General features: G+C 34.8%; 1 protein-coding gene and 1 pseudogene across 1 annotated transcript in view; both read left to right on the forward strand.

Moving 5' to 3' along the window:
• LOC100004744 (aminopeptidase N) overlaps window positions 1-4769 on the forward strand; it is an 11258-nt gene extending 6489 nt beyond the window's left edge. The window contains exons 17-20 of the mRNA XM_001920383.9: window positions 3102-3263; window positions 3347-3487; window positions 3591-3672; window positions 3790-4769. Of these exons, the coding sequence (XP_001920418.2) occupies window positions 3102-3263; window positions 3347-3487; window positions 3591-3672; window positions 3790-3942 (538 nt within the window). The 3' untranslated portion in view covers window positions 3943-4769. The remainder of the gene's footprint in view (window positions 1-3101; window positions 3264-3346; window positions 3488-3590; window positions 3673-3789) is intronic.
• A 2521-nt stretch (window positions 4770-7290) lies between these two features.
• Window positions 7291-18458, forward strand: si:ch211-147g22.4 (annotated as a pseudogene).
• Window positions 18459-18784: the final 326 nt, after the last annotated feature.

Consider the following 18784-nt stretch of genomic DNA (forward strand, 5'->3'; position numbering starts at 1 on the left):
TAGTCTTTTGGTAGTTTCAACTTGGCGCAAGAGTCGTTTTGAGGCGTTGCGCTACGCTGTTTTAATAGCAAATGCATTAGCGCTCATTTGTGCGCCCATAGGCGTTCTGGTCTAAAAAGGAAGTCGTTCTGAGGCGGACCGCTGGCGCGTCGCTATTTTAAGAAACTAAAACAGATTTTTCATTAGACCAAAACTAACCCGGTCTAAACTCCGGCACAGAGTTGCGCCTCGCTTACGCACTGCTTAATACGCACAAGAGTGCAATAGGCAAATATCTTTACATATGAAAAAAAAAAAATATTAAGGATATATATAATAAATAATAATAATAATAATAATAAGAATAGATATAGAATATCAATATAAAGCATTAAAATATTAAAAAACATTTTATTTTCTAGTCTACATAAATATGAAAAATCACTGCTTTTATGTCTTCTTCATCTTAGGAGGCTTTTTCAGTTCATTCATAACAATTTGCTTTTGTATAATGTTATTATTATTAGCAGTATTATTTATTATATCCATATTTATATTTGTTTTATTAAAAACAAGCTTAGATTTGCCCACCTGTCAGGTTTTAGACCATATGTGGCACAGCATGTGTTTTAGGATATAACTCAGGTTTTTGAGCACACTTTGTTATTATTATTCATTTATTCATTTGCTGGAAATTAGAATTGAATTTAGAAATAGTTTTTGAAACGAATATTTGAGCTTAACAAACAAAAGTATTTATTTATAGACTAATTGATGTATGTGCGTAAAGGTTTCCCTATCCAAGAGCGAATGTGAAAGTGATCCATTATCTCTCATTCTCAGCCAGTAGATGCTCTTTTTAACAGTTTTCTGTTAAAAAAACTGTTAACTGTTAACTGTTTGCTTGTGAAATGCTCATTTTTTCCACTTAGACTTACTTTGCGTCCTGTAAATAGCGAGTGCGCTCTTGGCACGACGCAGCTGACTCCTAAAGGGAATGGGAGATGAGACTCTAATTGGTTTATTCTCAAAACACACCTATAACTCATTAAGAAAATAAACTCAACCCTTTTAGACCATGCGCCGAAGCGCAAGGCAGATTTCCCGTCCTTAAATTAGCAAAAACGCGTCCTGACACGCCCTGAAAGCGTTTGCGCTCTGCGTTTTGCGCTCTGCACATGGACCGTCAAAATAGAGCCCTTTGTGTTCATTCTTCTGTTGAACGAAAAAGAAGTTATTTTGAAGAAAGCTGGAAACCTGTAACCATTGACTTCCACAGTATTTGTTACTCCTACTATATAAGGATGTCAGTGGTTACAGGTTTCATCTTTCTTCAAAATGTCTTCTTTAGTGTTCATCAAGAACCCATAAAGATCTGAAACCACTTGTGAGAGAGTAAATAGTCAGTAGATTTACATTTGTGAGTGAACTATCCCTATAATGTGAATTTTTGGAGCCTTTTTAAAATAACAATACAGAGGCAAAAGATAAAATGGGTGTGTGATTTTTCTATTAAATAAAAGAGCAGTGAAAAAAATAATTTTCTTATCTGCCAAATACTAGTAAGATTAAAAATAAAATAATTTATCAGGTGATACAGATATACCTGATAAATATCATAGATCAATATTGATATCTGCTCCTGATGTAGATGATAATTTTTGAAAGCACATACTAGTTTGCAAACACCTGTAAACTCTTTAACTTTATAATGCTACAGTGATACTGTGTCCTAACTACATGCTACGTAGCACTGTGACATGCATTGAAAGGTCTGTTGCATCTTAAAATAAGTTTTTGTCCTAAACATCTGCGACTATGATACGCAAAATTTCAATTTTTGAAATGCTGCCTATTTCTACAATGCCTCAGCAGAACAACAGCATAAACTACTATGACAAAGATCCCCTCAGGTACAGATTGTGTGCTTTTTCAGTGTTGAATTCTATCTATGTGACTTTGAATACCATTTTACATAACATTTATTGCCATACTACTGAAAGCAGCAGCAGATGGTTCACTTCAGATCTTAATAATAAAATACTTAGCAATAGCAGACGATTTGAAAATGAAACTCCAAACTATGACAGTGCAAATCAACAACATGAGTCATTCAGTGGCCTATTAATCATCTTAAAGAGGTTCAATATGTAATACTTGGATTAAATTAAGCCTTTAACATCTCGATTCGATTGTAGTGGCTGGTATTTAAATGTTTCTGTCATGTTGCGTCACAGACTGCCAATTGCTTGTTACTGGAATCTTGTTGTTACATGGTGTTAGCTCTTGTCAGCTTGGTGCATCAGGAATCAGAATGTGGACAAAATGTTAGATGACCTTTTATTAGTATAGCAACATTATTTAATAAACATACCCAATGCTTAATTTAAGCCGGATCCTGTTCTGAAAAAAATTCCGATATTGGTGTTTTGTTTCGGTATTTATTTTATTAAATCCGGCATTAACTTGTGCATGGTGAATACCTACGTGTGTGTTTACAATCAGTCTCATTGGTTGGTGATTCTTGTTTCACGCACAAAGAGCAGCGAAAATAAATAATAGCATAGTGGCTTGCCTAAGTAATATTTGTATTTTCAAAATGGCAAAGAGCCAGTCATGCATATTTTAATTTTTTAAAACCACGAGTAAATCTAATAATGATCCTGATCAAAAGAGATCTTGATAAGATGAAACTGTGCAAATGGATCTGGATAGCAGGAGAAAGGATCTCAAGTCAGCCAGAAAACATAACAGAAGAGGTAACTGGGCTCTTCTTGTAGATTAGACGGAGTAAGTCATTAAATTATTTGTTTTCCACTTGGCCATAATAGTGAAGTGGACTGAATAGTGATTGTTCATACGATTTAAGTTTGTAGCTAAATGTTTTATTATCCATGACTGACCTATAATGTTATACATGACACAAAATAATAAAAGACCATTCAGAAATGTGAGGCTCTTTTTTGCGATATTACCGTTTAATGATGTCATGTTTTCCAAGAAAACTGAAATGGTTTGGTGGACGCCGATCACAGTAACTTTTATTTCCTAGTTTTGTTCTGGGAATTATTCATTTACAAATTAAGCACTGAGTATGTCTAATTGAAGTTTCTGGTTTAAAGGATTCACCCCAATTTGAGGTCCACAGTGTACTGCAGTGCTATTGCCACAGGGGGAGCTGAAGAGTGGGACTTCGGGTGGACGATGTTTAAAAACGCCGCCATCGAAGCTGACAAACTCATGTCATCCCTGGCTTGTGCAAAAAATCAAACTCTTTTAAAAAGGTTTGAAATTAGTTATTCATATAACTTTTTATCTTATTTTTTTTTACTTTATCTTATTTATTTTTTTACTATCATAAATATAGGTACCTTGGCTACACGCTGGACCCATCAATGATCCGTAAACAGGACGCCACATCTGTGATTGTGTATATTGCTAGTAATCCTGATGGTCAGAAGCTGGCATGGGAATTTGTCAGGAATAAATGGGAATATATGTTCACAGAGTGAGCTTTTTGTACATTAATATTCATATAAAATTTTTTTGGTGATTTGAAGTGTACTTTTTAATACAGGCACATAATTGACATATTTAAATTGTGTCATTAGGTATGGCGTTGGATCATTTAATTTTGCCAGCCTTATAAGTGGCATAACCAAAACCTTTTCAACTGAAGCTGAACTTGAGCAGGTGAGAGTTTTCTAAATAATTTAATATTGTCTTATCACCACGACTCATGAATTTAATGAAACCATGTAAAATTTTGACATGAATATTTTTTATTCATATTTCTAATCATGTGAAAAGTTGCTGAAGTTTAAAAGTGATAATTCTGAGATCGGCTTTGGATCAGCGACAGCAGCTCTGGAACAGGCCATCGAGAAGACAAAAGCCAATATAAAATGGGTGGCTGAAAACCAGGAGGACATCACAGACTGGCTGGTGGCTCAGTCTGCTTAAACATAATGGGTGTTGCCCAAATTGTATCACTGTATTTCTCTATATAAGAGCCTTTAGAGAATAACATAAAACATTTACAGAGCATCATCAGATGGACAGTAATCAGGCTTTGAATTATAGATTTACTATTGAGTCAGCTTTTTTCAGTATTTTGTGTAATAAATATGCTTCGGTGATCCAAATTCATATATTTAATTCAATATCATCTCATTGGTTATGAAACTTTTTAAGTATTTTGAGGGATAATAAGCTGATTATAACCTGTACAGTAACTTCTAATGGGTTATTTCGACAAACACAGGGTTCTTACACAAAGTCCAAAGTCAAATTTAAGGACTTTTCGAGCACATTTAGGTGCATATTCAAACTTTTCCAACACTTTACATCTTTGGTAAATTACATATTTAAATGGACATGCTTTATCTCATTATATAAGATGCTATTTGTTATACTATTTTATAGTATATCATAGCATATCATAGCATATCATAGCAGAGTTCAATATTCTAAGGAAAATTCTATCTTACATATGTCATATTTCACATAAAATCTATATATATTTTTAATAATCTAATATTTTCCAAATGCTAAGTATCGAAATATAAAGTAATTTAAAATAAAATACAGGGTTTATTAAATTTAAACAGAAAAATCTTAGTCACATAATTATTCATTCAGATTCATTAAAAACGGCTCATTCAGTCATTGCAAGAAAAGTTTTGAACATGTATGTTATCTGTGAGGTAGATCTGCTGGTATTCAGAATATAGACAAAAATAGCTTTGTTACACAGATACACAATCTTAAATAAAAAGCTTTTTAAATCCATTTTTGGTCACAGTTCTTATTTTATTGTTACATCTTATGCTGGTGGTAATCATAATGTGTCACATCTCAGTCCAGAGTGTGTAAAACACAAACTATTAAATTGTATAATTTTGCTGTTTAAAATTGAACTGTGCAATTTCTGTTTGTGCTGCAAAGACAATATATATATATATATATATATATATATATATATATATATATATATATATATATATATATATATATATATATATATATATATATATATATATATATAAATAAAATAATTTGATAGCAAACACCTGTGGCTAATTTGAAAATCACATTTTGAACACACTGGCTTAAAATATCTCAAGGGTATAGAGTGTGTTTGATACACACTGTGTTTGTCTAACTACAAAAATGTGTACAAGAAAAATCAACAAAATATACACTCACCGGCCACTTTTTAGCAACTAATTGCATTTAGGCACGTAGACATGGTCAAGACAATCTGATGCAGTTCAAACCGAGGATCAGAATGGGGAAGAAAGGGGATTTAAGTGACTTTGAATGTGGCATGGTTGTTGGTGTCAAACGGGCTGGTCTAAGTATTTAAGAAAATGCTGATTTACTGAGGTTTTCAAGCACAACCATCTCTAGGGTTTACAGAGAATGGTCCGAAAAAGAGAAAATATCCAGTGAGCGGCAGTTCTGTGGGCGCAAATGCCTTGTTGATGCCAGAGGTCTGAGGACAATGGCCAGACTGGTTCGAGCTGAACAGAAAGGCAACAGTAACTCAAATAACCACTTGCTATAACAGAGGTATGCAGAAGAGCATCTCTGAATGCACAACACGTCCAACTTTGAGGCGGATAGGCTACAGCAGCAGAAGACCACACCAGGTGTCATTCCAGTCAGCCAAGAACAGGAAACTGAGGTTACAATTTGCAGAGGCTCAGCCAAAATTTGCCAATAGAAGATTGGAAAAACATTGCCTGCTGATGAGTCTCAATTTCTGCTGCAATATTTGGTTGGTAGGGTCATAATTTAATATAAAGCGTGAATCATCTCAGACTGGTTATTGAACATGACAATGAGTTTACTGTACTCAAAAGGCCTCCACAGTCATCAGATCTCAATCCAATAAAGCAGCTTTTGGGATGTGGTGGAATGGGAGATTCCCATCATGGAGTGCAGCTGACAGTTCTGCAGCAACTTTGTGATGCTATCATGTCAATATGGACCAAAATCTCTAAGGAATATTTTCAGTACCTTGTTGAATCTGTGCCACGAAGGATTAAGGCAATTCTGAAAGCAAAAGGGGGTCCAACCCGGTACTAGTAAGTGTGCCTAGTAAAGTGTACATCAAATGTATTGTCATTTTTAAAAGAAACAATTCAGTACTTCCTGTCTTTTACATAGTACAATTAGAACATCGATAGTATACATTCATTCATTAATTTTTTTTTGTGCTTAGTCCCTTAATTAGTACGAGGTTGCCACAGCAGAATGAACCACTAACTTATCCTGCATTATTTTATGCAGTGGATGCCCTTCCAGCTGCAACCCATCTCTGGGGAACACACACATACACTCATACACACACATACACCAAGGAAAATTTGAGCTTACCCAGTTCACCTATACCACATGTCTTTGGACTGTTGGGGAAACCGGAGCACACAGAAGAAACCCACGCGAACACGGGGAGAACATGCAAACTCCACACAGAAATGCCAACTGACCCAGCCGAGGCTCGAACCAGCGACCTTCTTGCTGTGGGGTGACAGCAGTACACTGCACCACCATTTCACCCTGAATGTTTAAAATTTTTTGTAAATATTTTTCCGTGTTGATACTTTAAAGTTGTGTCTGCAATGCAATTTTAAATGTAATTAAATAAAGGGCTGATTCTGATGAAAATGCATTCAATTAATTAATTCATTTTCTTTTCGGCTTAGTCCCTTACTCATCAAGGGTCGCCACAGCGGAATGAACCACCAACTTATCCAGCATATGTTTTACGCAGCGGATGCCCTTCCAGCAGCAACCCATCACTGGGCAACCATTTATTCAATTATTTGTGTAATTGTTTTCAGGGAGATGCACAGCTAAAGTCCCACGAGAATTTTTTTTCAGAAATTTTTTGTAATACATAGTAGTGTTTTAAAACCATACTACAGCGTATAATACTGTGCATACATTATGCTATTTGAAACCGTTGTACAGTATGTAATTTACATATTAGCAGATGTAGTATAATTATATTACCACAGATTATTTCAAGTACTGTTGTAGTATAGTTCAAAACACTAAAATATTTACTTTGAACTACCATAGTTTTTTTAATGTGGGGTTTCCAGGCAGGTCGTGAGTACAAAAATAAACTTCCCATCCAATATTAAGTGAGCTCTGGCTGCAAGGCGGATAAAGGAAAGCTGGTCAGGAAAAGAAACCAGGACGCACAACTATTTATCCATAAAAAACAAACCTCTCAACCAATCAGTAGTGAGTGGGCAGGAAACGACACATGAAACCCCGGTCAGTTAAGTCCTTTTCCAGTTTCTTCTGACCGAGTTAAGGCTGAGACTAAAGACATGCAGTACAAATGTACAGAGTCAGTACTCCTAATTTTTTCACTTACATTTCCACTTGCGTCTTATGGTAAGATGTTTACATTGTTTATATACTTTAATTCGCGTCATTGTAAACGGAAGTGAAAGTTTTCTAATGTGGTTGTCGGGGTGTCCAAGGTTTTTTTTTTACTTGGGCCGTGTTAACTGTTGATCATGCCCACAGCGAAAGGTCCAGAATGCCTTGTTTTTGTACTGAACTACATTTTCCCGTTTTTGACTGCTATGCGATGATAAATTGTGAAAAAATCACTGTTCAAATTATGTTATTTTGTGGTATAAAGTTGTAAAAAAGTACAAGTACATTGAATTTTAATATTCATATAGGCCTATCAAAAGAATTAGAAAAGAAAGAAATAACAAATTTTTAAACAACATTTTCAAACATTTTAGATTGTTATAGTGTATTAAAATCGATCAGAACACAGTGAATCAGGCAGTACATTTTAATCAATTTGAGTAGTCTATTATCGAACGCTGAGGTGGTTGTAAAAATACTCATACGGTATATGAGTAGTGTGGTTCTACAATGAAACTGAAACAAAGAAACAATCTGCATAACATGATTGGACCTCAAAAACCACATCCACTATAATCACAGTGTATAAAGTCAGGGCATATGCATGGCTACACAACATATTATCCACTAGCCGAACACGTTATGCAATGCAAACCGAAAGTACTCAAAAACTGGCAAGGCATAAAACAACCTAAAAAGAACTTCTAAGGCACTTGACATAGTAATTCCTATTATAACAGCATGATGACGTAATCATATACAGAGATTCACAACTAGCGATCGTCTTACTTAAACGTGTTTCAGCACGCGAATGCGCCGAACGCCCTTGCTGAGCATAACCTCGTTCTTTCTGAATGTCTTGCTAATAGCGTACAAACGCCAAAACGACTCTCTTGTGTACTGACGGTTCATTATAGACGCACACAACAGCACTCAAAGCAAAGGCAGGAGACCTTTTTTCATAGCTGCATATGTGTTTTGCTGCGTCATAGACAGTTAGGCTACATCAATCCTCGCTTCTCAAACAATGACATTAAAAATGTAAAAGTGGGATTTTTAGGGAGCCTAAATGAAAACTAGGTCTATACATGTTTCAGCTGGTTGTATGATTGTAGGCTTTTATTAAAATGCTACTGATGTTTTAAATGTGTAAAAGAATGTTGTTACTTTAGAGACATATTCCCTAAATTTGCAAATATCAGATGTATGACCCATTTTTCAAAAAAGCACACTTAACCAAATGGCTTGTTTTCTTAAGTGATTAAGCATACAGTATATTGCTGGACTCAGTTTTTATTATTTAATTATTATTATTATTTTATTTTGTGTACAAATTAAATTATCTATCATATTTATAATCTAAATAATTTTTATTTTTAGCTAACTGAAAACAGTTTTTAGTTTTAATCAAAATCTGACCATTTGCTTCTGCTCTGGAAAAGTAATTATATTCTTTGTTGACATCAGTTTGATGGCTTGGGTCAAATATTATATGCCTTGTTACTCCAACTGTTAGTTTACTGCAAACGAAAGCTTAGAGATGAGTAAATATAAAAATCGGCCCCTACTTATTCCATTTCAGTTGACAATTTCCAGTTAAACTGGACCTTAAATGTGATACATTAAATACATTAAACAACAACAAAACCTTATTTTTATAGAACCCAAAGAAAATTAGAAACTACCATCCTGACACAGCTTTTTTGAATCTGAGGAACAAAGCAATTGACAATGTACTGGTGAAACATTGTGTTAACTTGGAATTCATTAATATAATTATAAATGTCTTTATAATTTTACCTCAAATGTTGTTTTGCTTTTAGATTGAAGTCATCTATTATTTGTTTTAATATACTTAAACTATGTTAATTAACCTGGAAAAAAACATACCCTGATTTATAGTTGTTTGTACATTTTTGTATTATTCTTTTTTCATTTTAAGTCATCTTAAAGGTCATCTTGAGTTTTACTAAAGACTCAAGCCACAGCTATTGTTAACTAATTTTTTTATATATACTTTTTGTATTTTTCTATAAATATTTAACAACTATATGTAAAAATAATGAACCAATGAATATTCACTGATGCACAAGAGCAATTAAATCTATCTTCTCTGGTCCAAGCCATAAGTTGGATAATCAGTACTTTTAGTAATATACACTTCCTTTCAAGTGCAAGCTTTATGCTAAAAAATGTCTGCAGTTATGTACCCCACCACTTTATTAATGTATTTTTATGGTAAAAATACTTTATAATTTAATAAATTACAGAAGTGTACATTTTGAAGAATATCACTAGTGACACATTTTATTAGACATAATTCCGTGTTTGAGATTTAAAGAGATAGTTCATCCCCCACCCCCTCCAAAAGTTTTTTTTTATTAATTTTCTCTCATGTGGTTTTAAATCTTCATGAGTTTCTTTCTTTTAAACATAAAAGAAGATATTTGGAAGATGGTCTGTTGCTGGGACCCACTGACGTTCATAGTAGGAAAAAATACAATGGGTGCAGGTACCAACATTATTAGAAATATCTTTTGTGTTCAACAAAAGTAAATGATGACAGAATTTTCATTTTTGGGTGAACTATCCCTGTCTATTTTGCAGGTTTACCGGCCACTGTTGGTCTTGGCTTTTAAAACAGAAAAGTTTCTGATTAATAAGGACATATTAAGCCTTGTTTGTTTTAAGAGACTTGGAGACTAGAAATGAAAAGCAAAGAAGCTCTTATATAGAAATCTTATAAAGAATTTCTAGTGTTTTAAAGTTGATAATTTTCAAGTGATTGCTGACTGCAAACATATAGTACAACACTTTGTCTTTAACATGGTTAAAATTTTACTTCTAGTTGTACCTACAAAAGGTAAGGTTTTAAAACAATTTATTGAATTTGCATTAAAATTAGCTTGCAAATGGAATCTGTTTTAGAGATATTTACCTAAATTTGACTGCTGTTTCTTAACTGGAGAATAATTAATAAATAAATAAAAGAAACAGTTTGGTCAGTAGCTGAACAGAATATGCTGCCAATAAATGTACCATATGAAAATCATATTCAAAAAGATTTTTAGTGTTATTTTTTAGCACAGGAAGTGATTGAACAGTCTGTTGAAGTATGTTTGTACACATAAAAAAAACCTAAATAAAAGTACATAATAAAATACCAGAACAGATATAATCACAGTGTTGACTGAAAATGTATATGCTTATTTAATCATCATTTCCTGGTTACAAACCGCTGATGCTTAAAAAAGGGGTCAAACTTTGTGAGAAGTCAAAATGGGAAAAAATAAAAAAGTAGTTACAGAAATACAAAGTTTGTTGTATTTACTTACTTTTATTAAAATGTGTCACATTTACTCTTTCATATTTTTACTTTTATTTGACTTCTTCATATTTTGATGTCTGAAATGCTTTGGAGTCACACAACACTTTCTTTATCAATATATAGTCATATAGTCAATACATATACTGTCATTATGACAGTGTCATTGGGCCCTATGATACACCAGGAAGGCACGACACAAATGTTGTTTGCTAGTTTCAGCTTGGCGCAAGAGTTGTTTTGATGTTTTGCACTATGCTGTTTAAATAGCAAATGCATTTGCGCTCATATGTGCGCCCATAGGCGTTCTGGTCTAAAAAATGAGGTATGTTAAAGTGCATTGCTAGCACTTGAAGAACTATAATAGACTGTTTAATAGATCAGATCAAAGCAGGTCTAAAGTCCAGCGCAGAGTGCGTTAGTTGTGTGCCTCGCTTTCACATTGCTTAATACACACAAGGTTTACAGCAATACGCAAATATCTTTACAAATGAAAAAGAATTAAAGGATTAAAATTTTACAAAAATATTATTTTCTAGCCTACATAAATATAAAAAACACTTTCATGCCTTCTTCATCTTGAGAAGTTTTTTCAGTTTATTCATAACAATTTGATTTTGCATAATGTTATTATTAGTAGTAGTAGTAGTAGTATTTATTATATGCATATTTATATTTCTTTTATTGAAAACAAGATTAGATTTGCCCACCTGCAGGCTTTAGACCATATGGGTCGCAGCATTTTAGATTTAACCAAAATTTTTTGACCACACTTTGTTATTACTGTTCATTTATTAGTTTGCAGGAAATTAGAACTGAATTTAGAAATAATTTTAAATCAAATCTTTGGGCTTTACAAAAAAATTAATTATTTATAGGCTAATGGATTTCTGTGCATACATTACGTTTCCCTATCCACGAGAGTGAAAGTGAAACTAAAGAATGAGGAGGCTCATTCTCACATTCTTGCTCTGTTCAACGGTTTTCTTGCAAGTGAAGGATTCAGTTTTTTACTTACAAAGTCCGCCATGTAAATAGCAAATGTGCTATGGAGTGATGCAACTGACTCTTAAAGGGAATGAGCGATGAAACTCTGATTGGTTTATTCTCAAAACACACCTATAACTCATTAAGAGAATAAGCTCAACCCTGTAAGACCATGCACCATGATGCAAAGCGGATTTGTCAGTCCTTAAAATAGCAAAAGTGGATTCTGACACGCCCTTAATGCTTTTGCGCCCTACGGTTTAGACTTTGCGCATGGATGGTCAAAATAGACCCCTTTATGTTTTGTAGCATGATTTTATATTGAATTAAAAAGCCATAATAATATCTGACACCATTAAACAGGATCCCTATTGCTTTCAAAGTGTAAAACATTATGGATTACTTGTGACTGTTAGAATGCATCGCATGATTTCTGTATTAGTTTTTAGTTACTCTCACCATAATAACTACAGAGGTCAAATTTAAAAACTCAATATTTAAGATTATTTTTTTTTTCATTAAACATTGAAACATCTGAAAAACACTAGAACACTGGTATATTTTACTGACTTGTGTAGTTACACTATCTTGTATGTTTCAAAGAATGTTCAAAGAAACATGAGAGAAATAAGAAATTTTAACTGCCAAAAACATCATACACCGGCAACATGGTGGTTCAGTGGTTAGCACTGTTGCCTCACAGCAAGAAGGTCACTGGTTTGATTCCCAGCTGGCTCTGGTGGCATTTCTGTGTGGAGTTTGCATTTACTCCCCGTGTTGGCGTAGATTTACTCCGAGTGCTCCGGTTTCCCCCACAGTCCAAAGACATGCGCTATAGGTGAATTGAATCATGTGTGTGAATGTGTATGTATGGATGTTTCCCAGTGCTGGGTTGCAGCTGCAGGGCATCTGCTGTTTAAAACATATGCTGGATAAGTTGGCGGTTCATTCCGCTGTGGTGACCCCTGATGAATAAAGGAACTAAGCCAAAGGAAAATGAATGAATGAACATTACATGCACCTTTTATTTTTGTTTTTATGTTTTAGATCACAAGGAAACATAAAGAAACCTTTAAATATTCTTTTTATGTGACAAATTAACTAATATTTTCCTCACGTAATTTCTCTGAATCATGATTTTTTTTTAAATTCTCTATTAATTTCACAGGTTCTCACTCTTTATGGATGCTTGCAACGTACATCAAAGGACAAACGCCATTTCCTGAATTGAGTTATGTAGTGATGCTGGATGATGTCAGTGTCCTATACTATAATGGTGATACAGACAGTCTCACAGCAAGAGAAACACAACAGCTGAAGATGATGTGTATGATCAAGATGTTCTTGGAGATATAAATGGGAAAACAAAGTCAGCTTTTAAGCAAAGATGGGCATATGCACAAAAACATATAAATAAAACTGATGGTAAGTATTGTTTAAGACTATAGTCAGCAAAATGGGCATTTAGATTATAAACACTGTAGGATTTATTTAATGGAAAAATTGATTTGTAGATGCAGTGGTTTTTAATATAAACACTAGTTTAAAGATGTTTTTTATCTGTTTAAGGTGTTTTTGTCCTTCAAATTCTGGCTATGTGTGAGCTAAAAGATGATGGTGAACCGGGACAAATGATTACACAAGAAGCTTTTGAAGGTTTCACCATAGATACGCTGCTATATGTTGACCATAATTTTACCCTTCACATCAACTTATCCATCCCACAGGAACAAATAGAACAAACTCTTGAAATGGTCAAAAACCGTCATAAAACTCTATATCAACCATTCTGCTATAAGACGCTCAAGGGTTACCTTGAAAAAAGGAAGGATCAAGTCAATAGAAAAGGTAAACTGAATGATCACAAATAGTGAACCAATTGACATTTAGCCTAATATAATGAAATCTTTCAGTTCTTTTTTATTCTCAACAGTGAAACCAGAAGTCAGACTCTTTTACGAAGCAAATTCAGACTCTGGAGATTTTCGTGTGAGTTGTTTGGCAACAGGGTTTTACCCTCGTCACATCAACCTGACCCTGTTGAGAGATGGACAGCCTGTATCTGATTATGAGGTCACTGGAGGAGATCTGCTGCCCAATGGGGACGGGACGTACCAGATGAGGAAGAGTCTGGAGATCAGAGCAGAGGAGAGACAAAAACACAAATACACCTGCTCTATTAAACACCTGGGCAAAGAATATCACATTGATTTGGGTAATTATCTTTTCCACACATGAAATACCGTTTCAAATAAAATCTTAATCTGATCTTATTCTGAATTTTTCTTTTAGCCGAACCTCAGAGAAACCACATATGGATTGCTGTTGCTGTTTCTGTACTGTTGGTATGTGCAATAATTGTTGGTTTGGCAATGCTTATTTGGAAGAGATACCAAGCAGCAGGATAGAGAGAAAGTGGTAGGCCTAATTTCACTGTTGAAAAATGTTTTCCTTTCAGATAATATGATCTATTTGAATTTTTACCCACTCACATTGTGTGGAGCATGAAAAATAATATTACTGTACAACCTTCAGAATACTGAGAATCTGCAGAAAACACCTTAAAATCTTGTGTGTCTGGAGATTCTCACTAAGAGTGGAAATTATACATTTAGTCATGGTGCAATTACTGCACAATGCTCCCCTGGTGCACCCCAAAGATAAGTCTCTGTCCACTTCCAAATTACTTATGGAACGGTTTGACTTAATTATGAACACAACACATATAAACTAAGCAAAAAAACAAGACATGATGTTGCAAGATGTTACTATAATTAGTAAAGAATTTTCATCTATTTCTAGCCAACTCAGTTTAAAGTCTGCATGAACTAGAAGCTGCAATGCCTTTGTTTTCTTTTTATGTTGGCTTGAGAAAGCCAACATACTGTTATACTTCTCTGTCCTTGAAAACAAACGTATCTCCTCCTAGGCCGTTCATGCCGCAAGACCCAAATGTGGTCAAAATGTGCCTTCTACATTCAAGATTGTTGCTATATTTCCTCATGCCTATAAGACTTATTGTTTTTTTATTAAAAAATGTTAAATATAAAATTTTTATAATCCGAGTATATAAAAAAAATTATACAAGCCCCAAATTTGGCCAAAAGCTGTATTTAGATGCGTTAGATTTTGTTGCTATATCTTTAAGGTTTATCAGACTTATAGTTTTCCAATAAATAATTTTTAAGCATTATTTTTCTCAAAATATGGTAAGCCATTTTTTACTTAAACTCCATATTTTTTACTGATATGGCAAGCCTTTTTTGCATGTATCACTTTCACACTTATTAAGCATTGTATTTTCAAAAAAATACAGCAAGCCAATTTTACATAATGTTCATTCCCTTAGTCCCTTTATTAATCAGGGGTCGCCACAACAGAATGAACTGCCAACTTAATGTTCAAGTCCAGTTTTTGAAACTCATAAAGACTGTCATAGAAACATCGGGGTTGATTTAGATCACTCATATTGCTAAGAAGCTTTGATGTATCATCACTAACCTGTCAAATGTCCCCATAGCAATAAAACAGTATAACCTAGCAACCATTTAAATATAGCAATATCTCTACATCAGAACATCGTAGGGACCTGGCCATTGGCTTGTTTGACTCGTGCTAGCAAATGGGACTTCCTGTGTACTATGCATGGTAACAATGATAATGGAAGCCAAGTGCTAATAACGATTAGCTACATGCTATAAATGATTATCTAAATGCAATAACATATGCTAGAAATGCCTACTAAGTATTAGCATTTGATCAAACATGTACACGAGCATTGTCATTTAGCAACTGCTTAGCAACCACCTAACAATGCCATAAACGTTTTAGCAACTGCCTAGCAACCACTTAGCAACCGCCGCCGTGCTTTTTGCCAACTGCCATTCCCAGTCCTAGCGCAGTCACGTTGGCTTTCTCAAGCCAACATCAAAGTTTATCAATGAACTTTAGGTTCTAGTTACATTTACATTTAATAATAATAATAATAATAATTCCTTACATTTATATAGCGCTTTTCTGGGCACTCAAATCGCTTTACACACAATGGGGGGAATCTCCTCATCCACCACCAGTGTGCAGCATCCACCTGGATGACGCGACGGCAGCCATTTTGCGCCAGACCGCACACCACACACCAGCTGATTGGTGGAGAGGAGACAGCGATGAAACCAATTGGAATATGGGGATGGTTAGGAGGCCATGATGGACAAAGGCCAGTGGGCAGATTTGGCCTGGATGCCGGGGTTAAACCCCTACTCTTTTCGAAGGACATCCTGGGATTTTTAACGACCACAGAGAGTCGGGACCTCGGTTTAACGTCTCATCCGAAAGACGGATAGTCATTTAGCAGACACTTTTATCCAAAGCGACTTACAAATGAGGACAAGGAAGCAATTTACACAACTATAAGATCAACAATGAATAAGTGCTGTAGGCAAGTTTCAGGTGTGTAAAGTCTAGCAAAGCATTAGTAATGTAAGTTTTTTTTTTTTTGAGTACAGTTAGTGGTATAGCCAGAAAGGCAGTTGCAGATTAGGAAGGAAAGTGGAGACTAAATAGTTGAGTTTTTAGTAATGTCTTGAAGACAGCGAGTGACTCTGACATTCTGATGCAGTTAGGGAGTTCATTCCACCAAATGGGCAGATTGAATAAGAGTTCGGGAAAGTGATTTCTTCCCTCTTTGGGATGGAACCACAAGGGATGTTCATTCACTGAACGCAAGTTTCTGGAGGGTATATAAATCTGCAGAAGTGAGAGCAGATAAGAAGGAGCAAAGCCAGAGGTCGCTTTGTAAGCAAACATCAAAGCTTTGAATTTGATGCGAGCAGCAACTGGCAGCCAGTGCAAACGGATGAGTAGCGGAGTGACATGTGCTCTTTTAGGTTCAAAGACGTTCTGAAGCAGCTGAAGAGGTTTGAAAGAGTTAGATGGAAGTCCGGCTAGTAGAGAGTTGAAACAATCCAGTCTGGTGAGAACATGAGCTTGAACAAGGAGTTGAGCTGCATGTTCATATAGGAAGGGTCGGACCTTTCTGATATTATAGAGTGCGAATCTGCAAGATCGAGCAGTTCTAGAAATGTGGTCAGAGAAGTTTAGTTGATCATCAATCCTTACTCCAAGGATTTTTACCATTTTGGATGCAGTAATGTTCACAATGTTTTCTTGTGACGCGATTCCTAGAGAAATAGAATATTAAATGAGAAAACTGTGGGCGTGGCTTTTTTCTACTGTGAACTGATTGGATGTAGTAAAGTAGGCATTTCATTCAGAAAGATCTAGAAAATGGTTTGTGAACAGTTATTACAGCCTTACAGACACCTCCTTCACCTTATTTGTGATTGTTCAATTAGCTGCTCTTTGGCATCCATGAATGAGACAGAGAGTTTCTGAAAGGTACTTCTTTCTTTATTTTGCTCAAGACGAGAGCCATTAAACTTTCGTTGCGTAGCACCATGAAACTACACAAAGAAACAACAAAAATCAATAAATACAACTTGTATACAGAAAAATATGACACTATATATGAACTAAACAATGAAAAGAGAGAAAAGTAAGCAATGAAGTGTATAAAGACGATTAACATATACATACAAACAAACTCATATGGCTTAAATAATCAACTTCACATACCTCACACTTTACCAAAGAGTTCTACGATATAAACCGAGCAGGATTAAGCCTCCTTTCTTCATAAATTGCTACTCATCTCCTCGAACTGCACAGAAACAGGTATCCTCTTCGCTCTGCTAATTTGATTAACCTATTTGTTACCCGAGCTACGGAAAACATGTGACATGAACTAATTTAAAGTGGTATAATCATTTAGTGGTCACTTCCCTGCTGAAAAAAACAGCTAAAACCAGCTTGGGTGACAAGCTAAAACCAGCCTGACCAGCTTAGGCTGGTTTAAGCTGTTTTTTTTCAGTAGGGTTACAGTTCACAAAAAGTAAATGTTGGTAAAATCACTGTGCATTTCCTTTGCACATAATCTTTGTCTGGGTTTTGTCATTTCATCCCGAATTTTTAAAGATGGCAGAATGCTAAACCTCATGTTGGCATCTTATATGATGTTTCAAATACTAAAACATCTTTGAGTTTGATTGGTGGTGCAGTAATACAAGAAATTTCGAGAACCCTTTTGACATGAAAGCCGTCCGTAGAATATTGTGGAAACATTTGGACATCTGATATCAGAGGAGTCATGTTTTGTTTGTAAGAAAGGACACTGTATCTGATGTCTGATTATAGGTGAAAAAATTTAGAAATAAATCACAGCTTTCCCGTGTGAACATGTTTTACTGTATGTACTTCCTCATCCTAATATGAAAGCACATCTTTACTGAAATCCTTGCTTTAGTGCATTTTCAATTTAATTTGGTATGTTATTAATTATTTCACTTGTGGACAGACAGGAATCTGGCTTGATTAGCCAAGACATTATGCCCGCTTAAAATATTTTATGCTGCATAAAATATTAGTTTTGTTGCTTTTTACATGTTATGCTATTACAGTTCTTCAAATGTTGCTGATGTATTATTGAGACTTCCAGTTTTAATGTGAACTGTAAGATTAATTTAATGACACGTGATTTCTCAATGTTCACAATTAGTTTTCTTTTTTTTTTTCAGCATCTGAAGAAAATTCTGAAAAACAACATTAATGTAACAGCCTGACCCACATCAACAAGGATACAAGGAAAATCAAACCAAATATTAATTCATTCATTCATTCATTTTCTTTTCGGCTTAATCCCTTTATTAATCAGGGGTCGCCACAGCAGGAATGAACCGCCAACTTATCCAGCAAGTTTTTACGCACCTGATGCCCTTCCAGCCGCAACCCATCTCTGGGAAACATCCACACACACTCATTCACACCCATACACTATGGACAATTTAGGCTATATAATGTAAAATCTTATACATTTACATTTAGTCATTTAGCAGACGCTTTTATCCAAAGCGACTTACAAATGAGGACAAGGAAGCAATTTACACAACCAAGAGCAACAATGAATAAGTGCTATAAGCAAGTTTCAGGTCTGTAAAGTCTAAGAAGGGAAGTATATATTTATATTGCTGTGATCAC

The sequence above is a fragment of the Danio rerio genome, chromosome 25 (genome assembly GCF_049306965.1).
Source record: "Danio rerio strain Tuebingen ecotype United States chromosome 25, GRCz12tu, whole genome shotgun sequence".
In the NCBI taxonomy this organism is placed as follows: Eukaryota; Metazoa; Chordata; class Actinopteri; order Cypriniformes; family Danionidae; genus Danio; species Danio rerio.